Source organism: Hyaena hyaena, unplaced genomic scaffold (genome assembly GCF_003009895.1).
Source record: "Hyaena hyaena isolate Hyena2069 unplaced genomic scaffold, ASM300989v1 scaffold_63, whole genome shotgun sequence".
Lineage (NCBI taxonomy): Eukaryota > Metazoa > Chordata > Mammalia > Carnivora > Hyaenidae > Hyaena > Hyaena hyaena.
Genome location: NW_024080695.1, coordinates 161,863 through 187,893, shown reverse-complemented (window position 1 = coordinate 187,893; position 26,031 = coordinate 161,863). Strand labels below are relative to the sequence as shown.

Genomic DNA, 26,031 nt, shown 5'->3' with positions numbered 1-26,031 from the left:
CTGCACATGGGGACCCCTGCTTCCGCGAAGCGGGCTCCCTGCCCCTCACCCGCCACCCTACACAGCTGTTGTGGACACTCAGTTCTCCCTCGTCAGCAGCTGGGCATTCTTGTTTTCTGCTACTTCTGTACCACGGGGTCCCTGTTGGCCAGCCGTGGGGTCTGCCAGCCCTGCACCCTCCAGAAGCCCCCCCACCCCAACAGGCCCAGGGGAAGCCCTGCCCCTCTGCAGGGCGAGCCCTCCACCTTTCTAACCAATTCCTTTACCTTAAAATTTTTTTAACTTACGGGAAGAAAAACAGATTACTACAACGGATGCCAGCACGCCTTCACTCAGACGCACGGACTACTGACATTTTCACACAATGCTTTCTCCGTGTCACCTGTCACACAGACGCGCACGCTTCCACATGCGTACATGTTTGCACACGCGCTCCTCCCCCTCAGCCTCTGCAATTGAGTTCCTTGGACACTCGAACCCCCGACACATCACACGCTGCCCACGAGGAGCTCCCTGTACAGACACCGTCAGCGCCGGGACACGGAACCCCAGGAACAGCACCATGTCCGTGGGGGGCTTCCGCACAGCCTGCAGGACGCACCGTCCCGGCTCCCAGCCCTAAGGGTTAGGGTCTTGGCAGGAAGCGCACACGGACTGTGGCATGTCCCTCATCTCCTCGTGGGGCCCCAGGCCTCCCTGGGGACGACCCTACAAGGTCCCTGGGACCATCCTAATCTCTACCATGGCTGCTCCACAGACCTCATCACTGAGTTATTAAAATTGTTAGGTGTGTGATCATTTTCTATCTCGTTTCCAACCATCCTCCAAAGTGGCCACGTGTTCCCGCTAGATGTGGGCTTAAGGGCAAGCAGTGGACACACGTGTGGCGTCCGCCTTTCCCGCACACGGCACTCGGGCATCAAGCAGGCTGCTCCTGGGGCCGGACCAGCGTGCCGCGCAGATCCCGGGAAGGGCCGTCACCAGCGGGCATGAGCCAACCCGCGAGCATCCCACATGCGCCTTCCTCCGTTCATCCCCACTGGCGCCCGAGCCATGCTGCCCCCCTCCCGCCGAGGACGTCAGTCCCTCTAGCTGACATGTGCTCCAGCCAAAAACGTGTAACTCTCCTAATCTGCGCTTTTCTCCGCTTTTTACTGACCCTTAGTCCAACTGTTTGGTGCTTTCTGCACGCGCCAGCAGGACACATGCAGACAGGCCTCCCCGTGGCTGCCAGGAGACACTGTGGCCCTCAGGACGCCCTGTCTGTGGTGAGTGTGTAGAAGGTGCCAGGCCCAGGTGAGCCCTGGGAAGAGCGGGCAGCACTACCTTGTCTATGGTGAGCATGTAGAAGTGCGTGATGTCGTTCTCATGAGCGTGCTTGATCCTGGCCATGCACTCCTCCTCATCAATCAGCTCACCGACGTACTCGTTCACGAACTCTCCCTGGAAGGCAGAAGAGCACGACCGTGAGAAACAACGGGCTCTGGGTACAGGAGCCTGGACCGCGTGCACACGTCACAGTGCCGTCCGGGGCGAGTCTTCCCAGGTCCCTGCGAGTTCAGGTCTCTCCAAGCGACTCCATACACAGGCTATCAAGGAACAGTTCACCCCAGTGTCCTTCCCAAAGCAATACCCTAACTCTTGCTTCCTGCGGGAACCGCCTCTGGGCACCCTGGCAGCGCACCCCTCACGTCCACGCAGCTGGCAGCCGCGGTTCGCCTTCCTGGCAGAGTCCACACGGCAAGAGTCCGGAGGGACTGACTGCCCAGGCAGGCAGTGGGACCAGACAACAGGGACTGTGCGCGTTTCAGAGCAGCCGCCCTTGCCCAGGATTGGCCCCTGGACTAGACCTGGGGTCTGAGGCTGCCCCCACCCCCCGCCATGGCCTGGCCTCGCGAGCAGTTCCGGTTGCTTCTCTCCTTCGCGAGCACACCTGGCCGCTCAGCCTGGGACACGGGCGACCTGTGTGTGGCCTCGATGACGACCTGGTCCCGCGCTGTGCCAGGTGGAACGGCCGCTCGGCCCGGGCAGGGCTCCTTCACGGTCTTCCGTGTCATAGAGCAACCACCAAAATGCCAAGTGGAGGCGCGGCGTCAGGGGCCTGCACAAGTTACTTTGCTAGACCTTCATGGAACGTTTTACGACACCGGTGTACTAACTCGGACTTTAAAAAACCCCACTCTTATGGGACTGCAAAAGCGTACTACACAAATCTGAGTCTGAGCCACCAGCTGAGCCTCGATCTCTTAAAAGCAAGAAAGGGGCTCGGCACACACCTTCCTGATGTCCCGCTTGGCCACCAGGCCCCACCCTTTGCCAGCTGTCTTGACGACCTTGGTCTCGGGGTACTGGCGCTTGGTGAAGTGCTGGTTCTGGCAGTGCTCGCCTGCGGGGCACACCTGCGGGTGGCACTCGAACATCAGCATCCGGTTCAGGCACTCGGAGTCGAAGCCACAGGGGTTCTCGTCTGTGGGCTTACAGTTGCACTTGGGGATCTCAGAGATGTCCGCCGTGTAGATCTGGACTTTCCCGTACGGCTTGTTCACCTGCCGGGGACATGAGGGCGCGTCAGAGAGCAAGCGCCCGGTCTCCCGCCATTCCCCACGCATCACAGGGGGTGGTGGGGGCCACGGCCCATACCCCGCAGGCCAGCCTGGGACCTGGGAGCTCCGGAGGCGGGTGCACTGTGGCCCGCACCGCGCCCATCCCTTCCTGCTCCTCGCTCTCGCTCGTCCAGCCAGGCTGCCAGAAGGGAGGCGCACGAGCGCGCGCTGAGCACGGCGCAGGGTCCCTGCAGCTGGGGACCCACGGGCGGGCAACCAGGGCGGCAGCGCAGGCTCTGCCGTCGCAGACTTGTGGTTCATGGGGACAGAACGAGAGCAACCCAACAGCGACGCCATGGAGAGGGGCAAAGAGAAGCTGAGGCAGAGACCAGTGACGCAAGGGGAAACGTGGTAGAAGCCAGCCCCCCCTCACCGCCGGGCCGGGACAGCGCAACACGGAGGCGTGACCTGAACACCCGCCTCAGGAACCCTCGGGTCCCAAACTCTTTGACCCAGTAGCTCCGTTTCCGTGAACTCACCCCTGAGAAAATCGCCCAGAGAAGGCCTCCCTCACGTGCACAGACGTGCTGTGCTGAGGTGCCACGCCCTGGGGGGCAGGACCCGGTGACGCCGGCTCACCAAGCGCCGTGGCCGTGAGCAGCACCCGGACCGCTCCCCTCTCTGGACCTCTCTGGGACTGGGGGGCGCCCAGGATCCCTGCGGGGACGCCTGGCCTCACCAGAAGCAGCACAGCCGCCCGCACGGTTCCCACGCCCTCTGAGGCGGGAGCACCGCTCTGTCTCCAGGGCTCCGGCTGACGGAGCCGCGTTCCAGCCGAGCACCGGCCCGGGCTGGCCGCCTCTCATCCACGCGCGGCCCCGGCGCTCGGTGACGGCACGGTCCGGGAGGCCTGCCCTGCCCTTGCTGCCCCGGAGCCCGGCCGGCTACCAGGCGGAGCCCCGCAGCCCCGCACCCGCCACCCTCCCGGAAGGGACGCGCTTGACCACGGCTGCACCTGCCTGCCTCCTGTGACCCTCGGGCGACCGTCCACACGGGGCTGCAGACGCCTGCTTGTGGCGGCCCTCCTCCCCCCGCAGCCGGAGGGCCAGGCGTGCGATGCCCGAGAACCACCCACGGTCCCCACGGCGGCCCCGACCTGCCCCTCCAGCGCCCGTCACCTTGATGTGCTTGTACGGGGGAGGCTTGCGCTCACTCTCCTGCGTTTCTCTGGCTTCCCGTTGAAGTTTGATTTCGCGAAAACGAGCTTCAGCTTCCTGCAGTGCTGAAAAGTCCACGGAACGTGAGCGTGAGCAGGGGGTTTTAGCAGATCCACCTACAGGCTCTGCATCCCGGTGGTCGGCGCGAACCCCGTCTCACGCTGAGCGCGGTTCCCAGGCTCCGGGAGCGCCCGGGGTGCGCGCACCGCACACCTGCCTTACCTGCCGCGAGGCTCTTCCACCCAAGATGCTCGGAGAGCGCCCGGCTGAGGGGCCCCCGCGGTGCTGTTGTGGGCCACCCGCCGCCAGGAAGGCCCGGGGCGGGTGGGATACGGCCCCACCGTCCACGGGGACCTAACGTCCTCTCGGGAGGACACGCGCTCTAGGGGGGAGCATCAGGCCCAAGTGAGGGCGGAGGTGGAACCCCGGCCTCCCCACCCCCCGCGGACTCCAGCCCTGAACACGACTAAGTCTAGTTTCAACATCTCTGCCGTTCCCTTACGAGTTGCGAAAATCTTTCCCGTCAGCCCTCCGCTACCCAGTGCGCGTGAGGCCCCGCAGGAGACAGACGTCCCCTGTCCGCGGCGGGCTTGCCCTCCCTGGACGAGGACGAGCCGAGCGCACGCCAAGTCCCCGTTCCGTCCCACTCAGTCTCGGCCCCGAGGAAATGCCACCGCACCCAGTCAGGCCATGGCCTTCCCATCGCGTCTGTCTCCCTGGCTGTGGATTCCGGGCGGCACCTGTCTACCTGCCCACCTGGCCCTTCCTGGGGCCCCTGACCTAGAGGCAGCAGAGTTTTCTCCACATTTCCATCTTACATAGCAGGCAAGACAGAAGACGTTTCTGTAACCCAGGACTGAAATAATTTCTTAAAAGGTCACCTCCACCGCGGGGCGCCTGGGGGGCTCAGTTAGTGAAGCTTCCGACTCTTGCTCTCGGCTCAGGTCATGGGCTCTGCGCGGACGTTGCAGAGCCTGCCTGGGGTTGCCTCCCTCCCTGCCCTTCCCCCACTCACTCTCTCTTTCAAAATCAATAAACTTAAAAAACTTTTTAAAGTAAAAACAAAACAGCTTCCGATGTACATGAGTGAAATTAATCACAAACCAACGCTGTAAACGTTATGTAGCAGTACTTTTTATCCTGTGGCTCCACAGTCTGCAAACCCACGTTTTTCTAGTTAAAGTACAGGCAGAGAGCCTCACCCAGTGTTTTCTACAGAAACCAAACTTTCAAACGACAGAAATCAGTATTAGCAGAAGTGCCCAGAGTGCGGTTTCCCTCCACCCGGGAATGTCCGTACCGTTTTTGAAGACTCTTCCGATTCCTCTGACCCCCTGGTAGCGGCTGCCCCGGTCCCCCTCCATGTACGGGAACACTCGCGCCTGATGCGTCCAGTAATAATCTTTAGACCCAAAGAAAAACACAGGGAATTCTCCAATCTCGTGCTTCATTTTCTGAATATTTGGGGGAACATTTTTGGGATGGCAAACTTCTGCCGGCCACCATCTATTATAAATATTAAAAACAGGGTTCACAGACTCTTCAGACAAGAGTGACAGTCATTCAGTGCTTTCAGTCCTGCAAAGTGAAAAGAACACATGTGAACAGGGAGGCGGGCGGGCAGGGGCTCCAGTCCTCACACCTGTAGTTCCCCAGTTTAACCCAGACGACGTCCTGGAAGTGCAGCCGCTTCCCCGCACGGCACTCGTTGCAGAACCAGCTGCCGTCCGGCATCTCGATGCTCAGGCAGTCGGGGTGGAAGGCCGCCGGGCAGGACTCGCAGCACAGCAGGCTTCCCCCTGCAAGGGAGGGGGAGCGGCTCAGGGAGGCCCAGGCCCCGCACGCGGCCACCCCGCCCTCCCCCGCCGGGCACGGCTCATTCAGAAATGTCACGTGAGCGCTCGGGAGCTGTCGGGAGCGCCCACACCCAAAGCCGGGTGGACACGGGGCTCCAGGGGTTACCTGCGCGAGCTGTACGCCAAGGAGCCCAGAACAGCAGCCGGCCCGGACCGTCAGACCGACCCGACGCCTGACGCCGCCAAACGCCTCCCGCAGCACGGCCCTCACCTTTGGAGCACACGAAGCACCAGCTCACGTTCACGTGGGCGTGATGCCTCTTCCCCTTGCGCGCGGTGAAGTGGCCGCTGCAGATGATGCTGTTGGAGGCGATCACCGAGCAGCCGGCCGCCAGACAGGCATCCCCTCCATGGTAGGCGACGGGGCAGCGGACGCACCGCATCATCTTCCCTGGGGACAGAGACACGGCTGAAGGCCCAGCAGCGAACAGGGTGGCGAGAAGTAACCAAGCCCCACGTGCTTAGAAAAGTCAGGCCGAAAAAAGCTTGGAGTGTTTGATGAAGACAATAACTAGGATGGAAAGAGTATTTAAGAGATGTCATGAAAACATAGTCAAGCTCGTAAAATGCCTTATTCTTTTTTTTATTTTTTTAAATAAAAGTTTATTTTTGAGAGAGAAAGAGAGAGCGTGAGCCAGGGAGGGGCAGAAAAAGGCAGACACAGAATCCAAAGCAGGCTCCAGGCGGGGCTCATAGCCATGAACTGTGAGATCCTGACCTGAGCCAAAGTCGGTGGCCTAACCAACTGAGCCACCCAGGCGACCCGCCATATTCTTAAGTAAAGCCAAGCAGGGCTTGTAAACCCAGGCACCAGCAGCCTGCGGGGCTTGTAGTGGACTTAGCAGCAACTTCGGCTTCTACCCACTGGGTGCCAGTTCGTGCCCCCAAGGTCACCCCGGACATGGCCAAGTGTTCCCGACGTGCAACATCGCCCATGGTTGAGAACCACTGGTGTCAAAAAGTACAGAAAACCGGTCATCCTCAATTCCACACGCCTAGCATGAAGTGAGGCAGATACAACTTGATTTTAAAATATTTTTCTTGGGGCGCCTGGGTGGCTCAGTCGGTTAAGCGTCCAACTTCGGCTCAGGTCATGATCTTGCAGTTCACGGGTCGAGCCCCGCGTCGGGCTCTGTGCTGACAGCTCAGAGCCTGGGGCCTGCTTTGGACTCTGTGTCTCCCTCTCTCTGCCCTTCACCTGCTCACGCTCTGTCTCTCTCTCAAAAATACACATTAAAAAAGACTTTTTAAAAATCCGGAACAAAGATCAGAACGGTTCAAAGGCTCCCCATCATGACGGGAAGGCTCCAGGATGATATTTAGGGCAGAAAGAAGGGAATGCAGGGCGGATCCTCTTCTCGACTTCGAGAAAAACCCTACTAGCCCATGTCAAGTCAGTAACAGAAAGGCAAGTGTTACTCCAAACAAACACTGCAGGTCTTTGGGGACAGACCTTTCAGCGGCCACGCGGCAAAGCCGTGAGGGCGCCCTACCTTTAGACGGCCTGGGGTTGGAAGGGTTGGACGCGTGGCAGCTCAGGCAGCTGTGCAGGGGGCAGCGGAAGCCTCGGCTCTCGAACACGGTCAGCGGGTACTTCCTCACGCACGCTTCGTGGTAAAACTTCCCACACTGCGACACAACACAGCGCCTGACGTCCATCTGGCTCTCCTTACACACAAAACACGAGTGAATCCCTAACAAACGGTTAAAGAAAAGGGTGCAGAGAACAGGAATTAAATTGCTGTTCCTGAGCCACGACTCTGGCAGCCCTGTCCGAGGCGGCCTGTGCCACTCTGGCCTCTGGCTCTCTCTGGCCTTGGGGGCCAGTCCGGGCACACTTCAGGGCTACTGCCTCGCTAGGAGATGGGCTCCGGCTTCCCCGGAGGACAAGAAAGTCTGAGCAGGAGGAGGCTTAGGTGGGGACGGCCCTCGAGTTAGCGGGAAGCTGGAAAGGAGGCATTCCTCCGAGGAAAGGCTTTTACTCTCCCTTCTGAGCCATTAACCAAGGACAGTGAACCTTCACTTCAAAGCACAGGCAGAAGTGAGGTGGTGGCGCATCGGACGGCCTTGGCTTGGGACTGGAAGAACTCTCCGGAAGACTCCAGGCGTCTTCCTAACCTAGGACGTGCTCCCAGAGAGCCAGGAGGCCCTGAGGCCTGCCCACGGACGGGAGGGGCTGCACGTGGGGCCCATGGCCCCAGTGGCCCCCAGACCGCGCTGGGGGGTCCCGGTGCGGCAGAAGGAAGCCATGGCCACTCAGGGACAGGCTCAGAGCCTGTCCGTGTCCTTGCTCGGGGCCATGCTGTGTCTCTACAGAAGCCCACGTTCCCATGAACGTCTGTGTCCCATGAGCGGCCAGCTCACCTGTACTAGAGATGCGGGGCCCTCGGGCACCGGGGCACCCACGCCAGCCGCCTCCCAGCGCGGCACTCGGGCCAGCCCGTTCCGTCACTCTGCCGGTTACCATACACCGATCTACCTCCCGGTACGGCCACCCGACGGAAGGTCCCGAGGGGAGCGCATCACACCAAGGAGAGCAAACCGTGGGGGCACCAATGGGGGCACAAACCCATCAGGGCCGGGGCCGCCAGCTCCCGTGGCCGGGAAGCACAGAGGCAGGGGAGCAGCGGCGGGGGAGGGGGTTCCTCAGGGAGGGTCTCAGGCCTCCGACGGCGGTAAGGCCGGCAGGCGCCCGCGGAACTTGCCTGAGGTGCACTCGCTGCAGGTGAACCTCCCCTCCGGTCTCCGGGACAGGCCGAGGCAGGCGAGGTGGAAGGCTCCACAGCAGGGGCCCTGGCACAGCAGGAGGCTGCCCGGCTTCTCGCACAGCTGCGGGCGGAAAGGCCCGGACAGCGGTGAGGCCGGGCCGAAGCCCAGGGCGCCAGCGCACACCGCGAGCCGGCCTCCGCCTGACGTGGCCCACACGGCCTCGCCTCGGGGGCGGCCAGGCCCCGCCCCGGCTCGCGGCTCCCCTGCAGGAGGGGCCGCGTGGTGCCGGCCTCGCCCGTCCCCACCCGACCTCACGCGTCCGGGAAGCGTGCGCGTCACACGGCCGTGTCGTGCAGGGGCGCTGGGTCCGGCGCTGGGTCCGGCCCCGCCGGCAGCCCGGCTCCCTCACGACAGAAGCCCGTGTGACCGCGGGTGGAAGGGGGCCTGGGACCCGGGTCAAAGACCAGAAGCAAGAGGCGGCCGTCCCCTCACCTGACACACGTACTCCTTTTTGGCGGCCACGCCCCGCTCGGACTTCTTGGAGGACACGGACACCTCGGTCTGGGCTTCGTCGGCGCTCTCGTACGGGGACTCCGCGGGCTCGTCTCCCGGGCCGTCCGACACCTGGGGGCGAAGGAGGCGGACCACAGTTCACCAGTGGGGATGGCGGCGGGTCACCGCACACACAGGCCGGCTCGGCTCCCGGCCCCGAGCGCCAGCTCCTCGTCACGAAGGCTCGGCGCCAACGGTCTCTCGCGGCGGCGCGGCCGCAGCCAGACTGCGTGGAGGCTCAGGGCGGCCCCGGCCCCGTCCGCGGCATTTCGGGCCACGCGTGCGGAAGGGGCACTGAGGCTCGCGTCTTCGTGTTCCTGACATCCTGACAGAGGAAGGGACTCGGGTGGAAACCCCATCTGTCCCAGCAGGTGACCCAGGACGGGCGTTGGGACTGGGAATCTTGACCTCTCTGGCCCAGTCTCTCACGGCCCAGCTTTTCACAGTAAGAGAAACAGATCAGCACCCAGTGCGTTTCCAGAAAAGCCAGAGCAAGGGTCAGGAGGGAGCCTCCGCACGGTGGCCCGGGGCCCTCTCCCGCCGTGCCGGGGCCCGGACACTCTTCTGGAAGCCGCCAGCACACGCAGTGGGCCCCACGCCAGGGCACCACGCCCACAACTAACCGGCCGGCCGTTCTCACCCTCCGCCTGTGCCCATTTCCCCGCACAGGTAAGTCTAGGAGAAAAAGGCGGCTTCCTGGAGCAAACAAGGTCCCCTCCCCCGGCCAGGCTGTAGCTCATCCCCCTTCAGGAACAGGGGTCACGAAGGCCGGGCTAAAGCCTCCCCCTCGTCACTGGATGCAACGTTTCCCCCTCATCTGAGCAGCAATAAATCTCTAACTAGAAATCAGTAAATCTTTAGTAAGAAAACTTTCTTATATACCAAATTCAAATTTTAAAAAAGCTAAAAACACACTCAGTGTTTATTTGAGGTTAGGTAAATGGAATGTTGAAAACTGAATTTTCAACATAGCAAAAGTATAAACTACATTTCCTGGATAATCACAAGTAATTATGTTATAGGCCTGCTGTTTGCCAATGAACACAAACCTAGAAATTAAAATCGGGCCACATTTAAACAAAACAAAACAGAATCCCCACCAGTCAATTCACCCCATTCTGTGGTCTTATCAACGAACTTCTTCCAGAGTGAGCTCGCTGCAATTACAGGGAGCAGAGAAACACTCAGAGCGGGGGGCAGGGGCCAGTCTTGGGAGGGATGTGCTGCCCCTGGCTGGTGTGTGCACGGCGGGGGGCCAGGGGCGTGGGCCCAGAACCCCAGCCTCGCTCCCCTAAACTGGACGCCTCCCACAGTAACGCGGTCTCAGGAGAAAGCAGCCTTGGCACTTGAACTCCTCACGTTTCCCAGAAAGACAGAAATAGTGGCATGAATGTACACTAAGTTACGGGGTCTCCACAGCTCTCCCCCCAGGCTGGCCAGATGGGGCCGCTCCCTGTCAGCTTAGCTCATCCACTCCCGTATCAACATCCAGAAAGAAGGCAACCTGAAAAAAAAACTCTGCGTTCAAACCCAATTTGAACACGTCCATCGGATCCGGAGTCACAGATGGGTGGGGCTCGAGACGCCAGGGGCACTGGGGAGCCCGGGGTATCGGGAACACCAGCCACACCTCCTGGCCCCAGCCAGACAGCAGCCCGAGGCTGACCGGTCTGGCGAGGATCCGAGGCCCAGAGAAACGGCCTTCGACACGGGCTCAGGGAAAGCGAGCTGGCACCCTGCCCACCACCCACGCTCTTCCCTCAATGTGGTCGGAACAAACTGAAAGCTTTAAAAAAACAAAACAAAACAAAAAAACAAAAACAAAAAAAAAATGCATGGAGAGAAAGACAGAAAACACAGACCAGTCCTGGGTCAAAGGAAGGAACAGCACCTTTTATTTAAGATTTACAGAAAAAGTTAGCACGTTTCCACTTGGAGATATTTCCTAAATTAACAAAGTCTGTTTTGAGGAAATAAACACTGAATACATATTTTGAATGGAAATATAAATGTTAAGACACACATGAGGCTTGTTTCCTGATCGGGGTCTGAGATACACATACAGAATACAGGCCTTACAATGTTACAGTCCGTGACACAGATGTGGGGGCGACTGCGCCCTTCGGCCCCCCGAGCCCCTTCCCAGCGACCCGACAGCCACTAGCACAGTCGGAGGGAGGGATCCACCGGCTCTCTGCTCGGCAAACCGCCCGCAGGAAGAGCAAAGCACGTGGGCACCGTGCCAGCCTCTACTCCGGGTGCAGGGCTCCGCCTCCACGGGCACCAGGTGACGGGACTTACTCGGAGATGCCGTTTGTGCAAGCGACACATTCACCTGAGTGGTCCCGACACAGTCCCAAATCTCAGTCTACGACATCTACGGTCTATTCCATATCCAATAGGATGCATTTGGAAAAAGAAAAATGCAGTAACTGAACGGACACAGACTGGCAACAACTTTCCCGGTGCTTTCCCGCTCCGCCAAAGCCACTCTCGTGGCACGATTTCCAAGCAGCTTAGTTCCTGACTTTTCCGAGTTTCCTGGAGTCTGAAAATACTTTCTCTACCCTCCACTCAGTATGTGATGGTATAACATTGCCCGTTTGCCTTACACGTGTGCTACTTTAGGGCAGGGACTGTCAAGATGATGTTCACGAACACAAAGTAACCTAGTGAACATATGTGAACCAACTTCAGGAAACCGTCCTCTCTGCTGTGACTGGAAAGGCCCCTGCGCCTCAGACGGCGGTGTACAGACTGATTTTTAAATTTCTTGACAAAACAAATCCCTTCACAAGTCGAATACCACATCATTTTTGAAATACAATTACAGACCTTGAACAATAAATATTTCTATAAACCAACATTATTTCCATGTTTAAGTTACGCTTTTGTAAAGGAAGAAAGAACTGTAAGTACTTTCACACAGCATTTTGGATTTACAAATGATAAATGTCCTGTGCTCAGCAGATTTAACGAGCTCAAAATCAAAAGACCAATCTTAGGTCCTCCAGGTTAACATCACAGTGAAATATTAAGAGTGGACTTAAAATAATTTTTAAATCAGTCATTCATCACCTAAAATACTACAGTTCAGAGTAACTTTTATTATAGCGACCCTCCTAGATGGCATCGACTAGAACGTCCTGGCTGCCCCTTTGTCCTCGGGCCGGGTCTGGGTCACTGAGAACACACAGGTCTCGAGCTCACACGCACCCACCTCCTGACCTGGGGGCTTCTGTGCCGTCCAAGCGCCCCAGAAGGTTAAGTGAGAGCCAAGAAGCTGGCAGGGCCACAGCACAGGCCACGTGGCTGCCACTCCGGATTCAAGGCCGGCCCTGATCACGAGTGAGGGGAGTCTCTAAAATGTCCTATCAACCGCGTTCTCAGCAGCGGCCACCCCGCAGAGAGGCCCTGGGGGAGGGGCTGGCCTGCGCAGGCCACGGCATCAGCAAGGCAGGGCCACGCAGCAGAAGCAAAGCTCCCACCTGCAGCTGAGCAAACCCTCCCCCCTGGGCAGGCCACCCACCCCCGCACCCTTGCATAGGCTGGCATTTCTTAAAGATACAGTGTGCCTGAATGGTTAGCATGGTTTAAAATGTACACCGAAGAATTATATGCCAAAACTCAACAGCTCCACGCAGGCCAGAAAGGTTACAAAGTGGATCTAATGTGTAGCCATCTAGTCACCAAGGTCTCTAACAAGATGAGGCCTAATCAGTTCTTGAAGGGAGCCTGAGGGAGGCCTCCCTTGCTAGTGACAGGCCCTGGAATGGAGTATGGGAGGGAGTGCGCCATCTCCCAGACAGTACAAGGACCAGGGTGAACGCAGTGCATGCCGTTTTCTACTTGCTAAGGACAGCTGGCTTTCCACCCACAGCCAGTAAGTCAGTGGTAACTTCTTTTTGTAAAAAAATTTTTTTGTGTTTTATTTATTTCTGAGAGAGAAGGAAAGTGAGCAGGGAAGGGTCAGAGAGAGGAGAGACACAGAATCTGAAACAGGCTCCAGACTCTGAGCTGTCAGCACAGAGCCCGACGCAGGGCTCAAACCCACGAACCATGAGATCATGACCTGAGCCAAAGTCGGACGCTCAACCGACTAAGCCACCCAGGAGTCCCAAGTCAGTGGTAACTTCTAATAGTCGAGGTAAAACAGCAAAATAGAACTTAAAAGGGATCAAAATCAATGTCACTAACCAAAAATCCTAAAATATACAGGAGCCGGTATACTTCTAAAAAAAAAAGGGGGGGCGTAGGGAGGAAGACAAATCTGTAAGAGCCAATAAGCAGCCAGTAACAGACCGGAGAGCATGTGGAGAACCCTTTTCTAATCAGACTTCATTCTTTCAGCTAAAGACTATCCTTTAAATCCCTATTCCAGAAGATGAACAGCAGGCCTCAGCAATTACTTTCTCTGTTTAAAGATTCTTAAAAGTTGAAAGCACTGGCCGTAAAAGCGTGGAACGCTACAGCCTCGCACGAAGTAGAAAGAGCCCTCACCAGGTTCCGCACGGAAATCTACTGGCCAGAACCACCTTAAAAAGGACTTAAAGACTTAAGGGGGCTAAACACGGTCGAGAAGCATTAGGTCAGAAATCAAGCGAGAAAGGAATCCAGCAAACCTGCCCAAGTGCTGGTGTCTGCCCCTCGCGACGGGAGCTGGGCCACGCGCGGCCCTCTAGGTCACTGAGCCGCCCCTTCCTGCTGCACTGGATGGAATGAACGGAGGACTTGACTTAAGAACCCTTGTACTATCATGAAACAGCAAGTGAGGTCACAGCCCACTGTCCCCGGAGCAGGCCCCACACCACACAGGTCGGGAGTGGCCGAGACCGCTCTTCAGGGCACTTCTTTATCCTTTTAATTGTAGGCCTGCACACAGGTGTGTGGTTTTTTTGTTTGCTTTTTTGGAACTATATGCTAACTTACAATCTCAGTTTTATTTTTTGGGGACGCTGCCAAGACAGACCACCGCTGGGTATTCACATCACGGCCCCTGCGCAAACAATGGCCCTCCTCACATACTTCCGGTTCCACACCACAGGCGAGCAGCTCAGGGCCTAGAGACCACGGAGTCCCGATCGCGTCATGACTTCAGGTCTCACACAGTGCGTGTGGCCGGGAACACCCCAATTACAGAACCTCCTGCAACGGCCACTCCCCTAGCTCACCCACTCCCTGAACACTTCGTCTTAACCCCTTCTGTGCTTGTGCATGACCTTTCAGTGAAAAACTCAGCCTCAGACACATGCGAAGCGGGGCAACCCCCCAGCGACCCCTTACGAAGCCGGCTAAGCCTTCCTGCAAGGGCGGGACAGATAGGCGCCCCCACGCACTGTGCAAGCTCTGATCACGACACTGAGGCATCCTTGCCATGAGAGCTGGCCTGGATTTCTTGTTGGCTTTAGGAGCTTCCTCCTAAAAAACGGGTTATTTTCAGTTGGGAGAGAGATGTATCGGACACAAGAGGCACCCAAACCCATCACTACCAGAGGCAAGCGTTTAAGTCTCGTATGAACTCTGAAGAGAGGCCCACAGGGGAGACGGAAGCCCCTACAGATGCGTCTACGCCGGCAGATGCACACACTTAATGGGAACTCAATCATAACGGGAAACTTTCCATTTCAGAACAGCTACAATCTAAACCTTTACATATTCAGACAAGTTTTCACCTCTTGCGAATGCCTTGCGTTTTACCCAGAGCCCCTTCTCCTAGCTACCTCCCCTTGCCACGCACAAACGTGGGCTATGAAGATGGACGAAAGCAAGGAAACAGGACCGTCAACGAAGCTCTATGTACAAGCAAAGGCCACCTCCACAACCAGCAGCGCAGAAGACTAGAACGTGTCAGTGTTGTTCTGATCGCTTTATGAAACAAGGAATTTATGTGAAATTAGTAGCATGATGAATCTTATACTCTTGGCAGACAAGCTTACTCGCCCCCTGAGCTCTTTTCAGAACAGGAGCCCTTCCCACTCACCTTCAGGAAGCCATGGGGCGGGGCGGGGGGGGGGGGGAGGCCTCCCCAGCAAGGCCACTGCGGCATCTAGAGCAGGACAGCTCTGCCCCATGTGGGACGGTCCATCGTCTGCAGGAGCTGAGCATGCCTGCCTCTGCCCAGCACCTTCCTGATACCCTGGGATTGGGGTGGGGGGGGGGCGGACAGAGGGCAATGACCCCCCAGTGGAAGGACACCACGTGACCCCATCCCCACCACACCCCACGCCCTCCTGTGCCCTTGCTCCAGCATCCTGACAGCCCCCCACGGCAAGGCAGGCCCCTACTCTCTGGCGGACTTCTGGTGGCCCTGGCGCACGCTGCTAGCTGCCACCCACCCACTCAAAAGTCATCGTGCTGTGGTTTCAAATGGGCTTGACCTTACTCGCGATCGTCTCCTGAACCGGGCGGGCCACTTCCACACGACCCTTCTTCAGGCTTTTCAATGCAATGACCGGTCCCCGCTACCCTGCCCTTCCTTGTGCCCGGGCCTCCCGCCAGCCCTGCTCGCTGCCAATCCACACCCCGCTGAGCCCCTCAGACCCGGTGACCGCCACCAGCCGCCACGTGCATGGTGCAGTCAGGAGAGCTCCTCATGCCAGAGCAAAATGTATACTTTGGGATAACAATGGAATGATGGTGATTTCATTATTTTTATTGTTATAACCATTATTGTCACAATAGCGAACCACTGAGTCCTTGCAAGGCGCCAGGCACCCCATGTGTTTTACATGCGTGACATTGCTTAACGGTTTAGAATACAAGTACTAGGCAGAGAGCTCCGTTACCCGCAGAACACCTCAGAAGAGCGCCGGGAATGACCGAGGGCTCCTGACACGGTAACGTGAACGGCAGTCCTGCCTCCATGAGCTGAGTGTGGCCTGCGCCCTCCAGGCAGGCATGCGGACGCCCTGGGGTGTGACAGCGGGCATCACCCGACACTCAGATATTTAATGTGACGGCTGATGCCCTACGACAGCCACTGATGAAGCTGTGGTTGTAAACAACCTGATCGAGGTCTGATCGAGGTCCCCAAGGTCCCGGCCACCGAGTCCAAAGAGGAGAGTGAAATGGCTCATGATACCAGAAATGAGATTTTTCCTACAAATTCACTGTATCTAGTGTCATATAGTAAAACTGTTTAGTAAAAAAAGACAGACTCGGAACCCCTCCTGCCTCCAGTGCTGGAAATCAGGTTCGTGCCTACAGGGCCGAGCGCACTCCGCGGGCACCGGGAAGAGCGGGCGAGGACTCCTCCTACGGTGTGCGGCTTGCTCCGTTTCTGACGGTGCGGACGCCGGCACTGTTCAGGACAGACTCATAAGTCACGAGCCAGAGGACAAGCGTGGCTTCTAGCAAGGCCGGCCCCTTCGGCGCGGCGTCCTTGTCGCAGGCCCAGGGCAGCCCCGTGTGGCGGGCGTCCCCTCAGCCTGAAACCTACACAGACCGCTGCAGAAGGGCTGTGTCTCTACTGTGTGTGGGAGCGTGATCAGGTAAATGGCCTTCACTGGGTGTCTTACCTTGGTCTTAAAATTTGGTATCTGGTTTCTTCACTGTGTGTATTATTGATACCAGTAAAAACAGATTATCACACATCTTCCATAAAATGACTGGGGCACGAGTGTCACTGAGTGTGTGCACCGCCTGCAGCAGGCATCCCGGACTATTACAGCGTTTTAAGCGCAGTACAGGGCAGCTGAGTTCACATCCAACTTGGCTGGTGTGGGCTCCCATAAAAGCTGTTACCAGTGAAGGCAAAAAAAATAAGAATTGGCTCTACTAAGGGAATAAGAAACGCAGTTACAAAACACTTCAGTCACATTAACGCCCTCACGGGCCTTTGTCATGCAGGCGCGTAATCTCGGGGCAATGAAGCGCTGGGTAGCAGTCATTCCAACATAAATTTTATTTCTGACGTTTACCCTTTTTGAAAAAAATTTAAACCACGAGTGACCTAAGAGATCTTGAAATACCAACTGTGGAAAACCCTTACTTCAGTCAAGGGCGAGAAAAGCCAGAAGCAGAAACGTGCATTGGGCAGCAGGCACGTGACCCGAGGAAGGGGCCCCGTGGGCACAACCGGGCCAGGGACACAGCACGCTTCCCCTCCTGCGCCGGAAGGCGGTCGGCGCGCGTGCCCTGTCAACGTGCACTGCGGTTCCGGGGCGCCAACACATGACAGACAAGGCTTTTCGTTCACCTGAAGTGGTTTTAATGAACAATGTAATCCTGTAAAAATTAACTCTAATGGGAGATTTCTACAAGCCACACAGAAGCGGCCTGGGAATTTAACGTTGCCGTATAAGGAACTGAGCACACACTATGGGATCTATGCATCACCTTCAAAATGCAGGAAGGTATAGGATTTTCCTGTATTTAATGTAGAATAGAAACATATTCAATAAACTATACTTCTAAAATTTTAAAGAACTGAGAATCACTGAAGTCTACTGATTATAAAATGCTTCAAGTCTCCCCGAGACTTAGTCCAGAACAAATGTCTAAACTGGGAAGGCCACACTCACCCTGGTTACACTGAGGCCCAGGGCATGCAGCCCTGACCACCCTCCATGCCCCTCCCCACCCCGGCCCAGGAGGCCTTGAACCCAGGCCTCTGACTTGTACAGCTTCCGACCAGGAATGACAAAAAAGATTCCAGCAGCCTCAGTGCCTCTCCTTCGATTGGATCTGACAATGGTGTAAGTAAAAATGCAACCGAATAGTGGATCAGAATGAGATGAGAGAAAAAACTCATTAAAAATCTTTACACAAAAAAAGCTGACTTTAAGTGAAACGATCTATGGACCTGAAACTTATTTTAGTATTTTCTTTAGAATGGGAACCCTCAGTTTTAAAAAATTTTTAGGATGCTAATCATAATTCAGATAAGAAAAAAGAAGGGAAAAATATCTGTATAGAATGTGTCTTTTCCGTGTTTCAGCGAGCCCCTGGAGGTTTAGTGGGTACCTACTGCATTTTCGTGAATGTGCTCAAACAGAAGAGAGGTCTAGTCCCCTGCGCACATCAGATGGTAAGAAAGCTCCAGTCCCACACACGTGAGAAGCCCCCACCACTACGGTGTTGAGTCCCCAGAGAAGAGCCCTCCCCCAGCAGCTCTCTGCACCTGCACCCCATCAGCCTGCCCGCTGCCCGGGCCCCCGAAGGCACCTCGCAGGGGAAGCCCCTCATCTACAGGGAGGAAGCAGCCGAGGCTGAGAGACCGTGACCGTGGCAGGGGCCAGGTCACGGGGGCCACCTTCTCACCCAACAGGGTGAGGGGCTACTAGCTCGTCCAAAAACGCCCGAAGTGAACATGTCCTCATAAATGCTCTAAAAGCAGGTCTCCTGTCTCCAGTGAGAAAGAGAGGCTCCCAGGAAACAAAACAAGGAATTAAAACTTGAATAGAAGCTCCTTGGGTAGTCACTAAAATCGGGAATCCAGAACGCCCTCTGGGCCAAAAGTGCTACGCTTGCATTCTGAGGCTGTTTGTTTTGGTTTTAGAGTGGCAAAGACTTTAGATCTGATGACGAAGTCCAGATGTCATGATACAAGGGTGGGAACAGCCTCAAAGAGCTGCCACTCTGCTTCTGTGTGTTCTGCAAATCCAGAAAATAGAGGAGTCGTATTACCATGGTAGTTCTGACTCACATCAACACTCAAGTACCTAAGAACACGCCAGAACGTAAAGGACCAAAACCAGGGAGCGCAGGACAGTGCTCCGTGAGCCTAGGTCCAAAAGCCGCTGAAGTCCACCACAGCAGGTAAGCCACCCTTCTTCCCGCCTGAGGTGAGGGCACAATGGCCCGGGTCAGCTCGAGTGACGCAGCGTGCCGTGCTAGGGCCGCAGCAGGCTTGCGGTGACGTGCAAGATCGCAACGTGAGGGCTAATAGAACACAACGTCTTACAGACAAGTTTCAAGAACAATTAAACTACATCCAAACCGAAGTACCTACACGCACATTCATACACATGCCGTGCGCACGTGTGGATCTGTGCTGCTCAACTAGACTAACGGTACGTTTTCCATGTCATGACTTATACATCGTTTAGAGGATCCAAAACTCACCTACATTCGTGGAGAACATCAGTGTTACGCTTGTTAAGCGTGACTTACTCACACTTCAACCTGGGTGACTAAATGGCCTTCACGTGAACGCCACAGTTAACACTATTACTATTATTTTACCTCATTCTCAGTTAAGGATGCAGAAGGAGATGAACTTTTGCTAAAAGGAGTGGACGACGCCGCTGCAGACGCCCGATTTCGCTTCTTCAGTGGTTTGCATGCATCAGACAGATGTTTCGTTGCTGTAAAACAATTTTGGTTTATAAAGTAAAATTCGAAGTCTTAAGCCCTCAATCTCTGTACTACTTTAAAATCACCCTCTAAAAAATGATGTTCTAAAGATAAATTTTCTGGGCTGCTTGGTGATATTAAAGGCTTAATATTTTACTGTGGAAAAAAAAAAAACTCACTGTAAACAAAGGCAAGCTGTACCGTGAGCCCCAGTGTCCCCCTGCCTGGCCCGCGAGTCCATCAACCTGGGGCCCCCAAGGCTCCATCCGCCCCTAGTTTCACAACCCCCTGCCACGTTCTTCTGGAGCACATTCCACACCCCATTTCACCTGCAAAAAGTTCAGTTCATATCTCTGAAGCAAAGTCTTACTGTGGATATAACCATAATATCACCACGTCACTCTTAAAGGTAACACTCAATCCCTTTGTGTCATCAAATATCCACTCAATGTTCAAACTGCTCATAAAGGTCTTTCTTTTAATAGTCTATTTAACTGATTTTTTTAAAAACCAGCACAGCACCTCAGCAAAATAAGGGAAACGAATCCATTTCTACCCCTCATACCTCCCCTGAATGTCATTTCCTTTTCTAATTAAGAGTTGGGGATGGTAAACTCCCTGTAATAAACTATCAGACAGATACTTCAAAAAGATAATGAGAAGGTAAAGGCAGCCTGATTCCCCCTTCATTGTTTTGACAGTTACTCTTCACAAACACTTGAAGCTATTTTCTTCAACATGCGAAATGAAAATAACCAGTCACTACTTTTACTTTTTGCTAATGTAATAAGTGAAGGATCAGCTACTAAAAAGGGATAGAATTTATAGCAACAACTGGCACCATCAAGTTGGAAACTTGGATATTCCTGGTTTAAGTAACTTTTTTAAGTATCATTTTAAACTGAAAATAAAGCCCAGCAAAAATCAGAAGAAAAACAACTTCAGTAAAATTTAGCTGGATCACTAGACCACAGCTTATTTTTCAGTTGTGCAAGTGCCTCCCTTCCACCTCAGCCTCTAAGCTCTGAGCCGCCAGAGTCCTGGGCTCCCTGCGGCCCTGCCCAGCCCGGCGCCCGCTCCCCTGCGGCCCTGCCCAGCCCGGCGCCCGCTCCCCTGCAGCCTGGAAGGGCGGACAAGGAAGAAGCGGGAATAACCACATTACCTGCCTGGCTCTTCAGCGGGGAGGCAGCCTCCAGGGCCTTGCAAGAGCCTGTCCGGGCCATCTTGTCACTCGTCGTCTCTCTCTGCCATTAAATAAACAGACCGGGAGAACAAAAGGAAGGCCCTGACATAAACGGAGAGGCTGCCAGACGGAGGGCAGAGAGGTCCTCCCTGGAGACGTGCTCCGCACGCGCCAGCAGCAGGGACCCCCCTCCCCCTCCCCGCTCTGCCATCTGCTGGGTGGGAGACGGGGGGCCTCAACCCCCCGCCCTAGTCCTGCTGCCAAGACTCGGCGTGGGCGACATTCGATGTGCTTCTCAAACCCGCCTCTGAACTCAAAGTGGAGTCAGTGCCCCGCCCGGCTGTCCTGCCGACCTGAGGGGCCCAGGTCAGTGCTGACATCATCGCGCTAAGTCCCGAATCTGAGGGTTTCAACTTGGGGACCAGCTCCAGGCGAACTTCCCCAAGATCCTCGGCAATGCCCGTGTCACCACTGAGAGAAATCACCCAAAAACACGGTATTGGGATCGTTCTGTCCAACGCTCGGGATCAGAAGTAGGTGAAGATAACGTCTCCCGACGGCCCAGGGGCAGAGCTGCACACGGCCACCCACCCCCTCCCAGTTCCAAGGCCAAGGCCGGGGTCCTGCCCGCAAACCCATCCCCTGCCTGCCCGGGGCCAGGGAAACGGGTCACAGGACCACACAGAAGGCACCCGGCACAGCGTGTGGATCGGCACTTGGCACCCAAAGCACCCCGTGCGTGTCAGGAACTCTCTAGGACGCGGCTTTTTACTCAGGTCGTGAGAACTAAACCCAAGGAGACACCACTACTCTCTTTATTATTTGCTATTTCCTGAGCTATCAGTGAATCAAACATTCCTACCCAGCTACTTAATGCAAATTTCGAGATCTCAAATGTTCAGGGCCACACATTTTTTTAAGGCAAATATGAAATGCAAATATTTCAAAGCAACCAAGGTCCCTGTGATTGCCAGCTTTAACAACACGTGGCCAGAGGGGACACTCACCACGTGCAGACGCCGGTGACTCAAGATGAATTTTACCTATCTTGGCGCTGGACACCTGACAGGTGCCCTGGAAGATGCTCTGTTGACCAGAAAAACTCGGGCAGGGCCCGTCTGCTCCCCTGAGCTGCAAAAGCAGCTTTAAAGACACAGGGTACACCCACACGGCTCGGTCATTTGAGTGTCCGACTCTCGGTTTCAACTCCGGTCATAATCGTGCAGTTTGTGAGATTGAGCCCTGTCAGCACGGAGCGTGCTTGGGACTCTCTCTCTCTCTGTCCCTCCCCCATGTGCACGTGGTGTCTCTCCCTCTCTCTCAAAATACATACAGAAACAATTTTTTTTAACGTTTGAAAAAGAGAATACAGATGATGTGGTGGCCACATATTTACACTTAAACAATATGTGGAATTCATTTCCATTCTTGAAAATAAAATACAACAATAAAGGAAAGAGCCTCTTAATTTAGATTAGAAGATGGTACGAAGCTTTACTCAAAACCTAAGTACACAACTACCCTGAGAGCTATTGCTAAATAGCTTTACACAAACAGATGCGAAGTCTGTTTAAACTCCCAGTTCACAGAGAAGCTAAGTGGATGTGCGAGACGGTTTCCGCAAACGGCACTGAACCACAGAGCACACAGGAAAAGGCTCACACTCTCTACGAGCGTGAGTCCCACACGCCAGAGAGGAGAATCCACTGTCTCTCTAGACGTGTGGACCCTGGCCAGGCAGTAGACCCTTGATACACGTTGGAAGATGCTAGAACTAGAAAGCCCTGGGGCTGCCCTTCTGTCGACCTGGGCCTTCATATTTATGCTGTCACTTTGTTGCATCAAACAGGCCTGCACAGCCTACTTAGCACTTCCTCTAAACAGCAACACGAACTACCAATAACATGAGTTCATAAAATATATTTTCAATGCCTTTAATGGATTTTGAAAAATTTTATTGGAGTAGAAGAGATCTCTAATGGACTTTGATGTTTTCATGTCAACCCATCACTTACACACTGAATAACGGCCCTGTTGACAAGAACAATTTTCAGTATACGATTTCTTTAAACCTAAAAATCAACTATTCAAAGTGTTTGGATATCAGTTTCTCTTTTTTTCCCCAGGTAGAGGATTCATGCCCAGCAGAGCCCAACGTGGGGCTTGAACTCACGATCCTGAGATCACGAGCCAGAGTCAGACACTTAACCGACTAAGCCCCGTCCCCCTGGATGCTGTTCTTTGACAGCCATGCATCCCAAGTTTGGGTTCAAATCATGGGCAGATAGGAACTTGCTCTCTCCAGTGACCTTCTCCAAGGGCTTTCAGGCGGGAAGCACCCACTGACTACAGGTAACCCGGTGCCCGCTAAGCACCGGCCCAGGGGCAGGCCTCCTGCCGCCCACCAACATCCGCGGAAGAGTCACATGGGACACAGTCCTCCAGCCTGGGCAAACCCGGGCACAATTACCTTCCGGAGACCATGCTTGTCGGTCCTGAGTCTCTTCCGGGGAGCGTCTTCAATGTCAACATCTTCAGGAGGGTCCTGTGTCCTCTTTGCCTGGTTTCTTTTTTTCCCATTTACGTTACCTTGGAACGGGGGGGTGGGGTGGGGGGGGCAGACATGAAAAACACTCCTCAAGCCACCCTCCAAGCGCTGTTCACCCCGTCTGGGCATCTGTGTGCAAACCCAGCCCGGGGGGCTTCCCTTGGGCCGTCCTTCAGGGCCGAAGTACCACAGACCGAATCTCTCTGCGTTCTGCAAGCGTAACATCAAACGTTGGAGAACCCTCATCTAATCTACAGATACTTAGATGGGTATTTCTCGTAATTACATTCTAATGAACGAGAACACTGAATGTCAGTTTAACCCAGGAGTTTACCAACATTCAAAGACCATGGAATTTAAGTGGAACTTTAAGGAGGACACCACTCACTACTTTTGCTACGTTTCCTTAAGGAAGCATGTTGGGAAGGGGCACTCCAGTCAGCATCTACACACTAAGGGTTTTCTACGTGTGGTTTGTGCCGATTACAGGTTTCCAGGAAAATCAACTAATCCAAGTCTTAACGCGTCCACACAGCACCGACCTAAGAAAATAAGACGTGGGGTAATCTTACTGTGCAGGAAGAATCTGCAGAGCAAATTCTAGAGAGGTGACTAACTTGAACACGCCACGATTTCCATTTGCAGGACTCTGTTACAGAGGTGCAGCGCTTACTTCTGGACTGTTTGGGAAAAACATCTTGTGGGAGGGCAGCGCTGTCCTCGAACCTCACTACCAAGTGGTACAGAGCACTCGGGCCAGGAGCGTGGCGCCCAGCAGCGCCTCCCGAGGAGGGCACCTGGCCAGGGCAGACCCAAGCACCTCCCAGGGCAGCGTGAGCCGGCCCCCACCCGGCCACAGCACAGAGGTGGCGTGCGGGGCGGTGGCGTCTGCCGAGGGGCCGCCCACGCGCACCTGGCACAGGGCGCGGCCAGCCCGTCCTGCCATAGCCTCCTGCATCTGGTCTGCCCAACCTCCTCAGCACGCGCCCACTGAGCCACAGGCTCCTGCCAGCAGCAACCGCCACCTGGCACCTCACCTTCACACAGGTGAGGGGGAGTCGCAGTCCTTCTGGAAGAAAGTCCCCTGTACCCGAAACGAGGCAGCGCGTTTCGTACTGAGGTAAGCAACGTGCGCATCTGTCTGACTCCGTCACACCGAGGCCACAGCACAGCTCACCCCACAAACACAGCCCGCCATCTTGGTTACCAGCACGGGGCCCCTGGTGGGGAGGCCGGAGGACCCCAGGACAAGCACACACTGGACACACACACAGGGACCAGCCCCACCCCCGTCTGCTAAGCCCTGGGCAGCCGTCCCAAATGACCGCATGTGACCCACGACCACATTCACACTCACTCCAAGGGTAGTTAAATCTGGCTTCTGAAAAACAGAGTCAGGCCATCTTCTGCCTTTTAAAGAAAATGCACAAATCCAAAATATCCTCACTTATCTACATTACAGTATTTGCAACAAGCCCTGAGCCAACTGGACAACGTCAACATTAATGTATCAGAGAGTCACACTGGAGACCTAGAAAGCCCTAAAATCAAGATCTTCTGTGAACACAACAGAAAGGTCTTCTAGTGCGTGTGCAACTGGTCAGATGCACCAGTGCTGATCTAGACACAGTTGGTGCACACAAGGAAAGTGCAGTTACTTCTGGCTCCTGATCCCCTGCGGGGGGGACTCCACACACTTTACACTGGGCCTCTCCAAAGCTCTTCAGTGATGAACCTTCAAGTACAGGACTGTTCTGTATTTTAAACTGAGAGCCAAACACGTCCCACTTATTTTTTACGTCAGAAATGTCAGTTTTCCACAACATGTGTGTCCCAGCACGCACAGATGACAGTCTCCACTGCCCACGGGCCCCAGACCGGGGCTTGGCCAGCCACACTCACACGCCGCACACCTCAGCAGGCACGCCCGCACGGCTTTGGGTTTACCAGAGTCTTCTTCAGCCTGGGGAGAGGCCACCAGGGCGAACTTGGTGTGATAGCGCGCCTTCTGCTTCTCGTTCAGCATGTTCCACTGCGACGCGAGCAGCTCTTCGATCTCCTCGGCCGAGGCGTCAGGGTGCTCCACCACCACCTGTGGGCACAGCAAGGGCGGGGTGAGAAGGCCACGCACCTGCAGCCCCTGGGGTTCCGTCCGCCCCGAGTCCAGGCTCAGCCACAGAGAACTCAGCACGCAGCACATTTACCCCCGTGTCATGGAACCGAGCCCCACAGGAGCATCAAAGAAAACTAGTGAGGATCTGATGCCATCGCCCCCGGATGCTCACTAATAAAAACAGGGTGATGAATCTTATGACAACTCAGGAAATACTAAATGGCAAGAGGAAAATATATATTTTCCCAAAATGACTGAATTATGAGTAAGTTACGATTTTCTAGGTGTCCTGACAAGTCAGCAGTGGGAAAAGTGCCATCAACATGGTGACAGCACATATCCAGGCCTCGGGCACACGCCCGGGACACAGGACACGGGGGACGAGCCAGCAGTGCCATGCCCCATCATGGGCCAGGTGCAGCCGCACCCCGGAAGCACGCCAGAAACCCAGGCCCCGCCCCAGCCTTCCCCGAGGTCTCTGCGTGACTCCCATGCACCCTGAAGTCCGATTCCCGGGCCCGCGGCCTTGGCTGCACGCTAACCACCTCAGGACTTGTAAACCCTCTAGCGCTCAGGCCCGCCAAGGCCGGGTCGCCCTCCGGGCCTGGTGTCGCTGCGGGGAGGACTCTGGGGCTCCATTGTGCTCCCAAGCTTGAGAGCCACCACCAGCAGAGGCGGCAGATTACGGCCTGCAGGCCAAGCGAGCCCCACCTGCTGTCCTCTGTGGGGTCCAGGAACTAGGAATTGATTTTACACTTTTAAATGGTTGGGGGACAGTCAGAAGAAACTTCGTAGCTCATAAAAATTACAGGAAGCTCGGGTATCAGCGTTTGTATCTAGTCTTATTGGACATCGGCCCCAGGCATCCCTTTCGAGCCTCCGAGGGCCGCTTTCCGGCTACAGCAGAGCTGAGGACCCGTGACAGCCCTGACAACCGCCTCAACTGCCCCTGAGGCTCCTTCAGAGACGGTGTGCTGCCCGATTCCGAGCACTGGCCAGCACGCCCCGGAGCCA

At 55.6% G+C, this 26,031-nt stretch overlaps 1 protein-coding gene across 2 annotated transcripts in view; it reads right to left on the bottom strand.

The window, feature by feature from the left end:
• The window catches only part of NSD2 (nuclear receptor binding SET domain protein 2), an 88,028-nt gene that overhangs the window by 7,977 nt on the left and 54,020 nt on the right, over positions 1-26,031 (bottom strand). Inside the window, exons 6-18 of one of the 2 annotated variants that reach the window (XM_039232045.1) lie at positions 24,852-24,996; positions 22,827-22,945; positions 20,336-20,417; positions 19,063-19,184; positions 8,818-8,949; positions 8,322-8,445; positions 7,110-7,310; positions 5,828-6,007; positions 5,403-5,559; positions 5,061-5,266; positions 3,722-3,825; positions 2,277-2,546; positions 1,327-1,443 (exon numbers count right to left, since the gene is read on the bottom strand). In XM_039232045.1, coding sequence (XP_039087976.1) covers positions 1,327-1,443; positions 2,277-2,546; positions 3,722-3,825; positions 5,061-5,266; positions 5,403-5,559; positions 5,828-6,007; positions 7,110-7,310; positions 8,322-8,445; positions 8,818-8,949; positions 19,063-19,184; positions 20,336-20,417; positions 22,827-22,945; positions 24,852-24,996 — 1,959 coding nt within the window. Of the gene's footprint in view, positions 1-1,326; positions 1,444-2,276; positions 2,547-3,721; positions 3,826-5,060; positions 5,267-5,402; positions 5,560-5,827; positions 6,008-7,109; positions 7,311-8,321; positions 8,446-8,817; positions 8,950-15,508; positions 16,614-19,062; positions 19,185-20,335; positions 20,418-22,826; positions 22,946-24,851; positions 24,997-26,031 lie in introns of those variants that run through there. The other variant, XM_039232046.1, reaches the window with a different exon arrangement.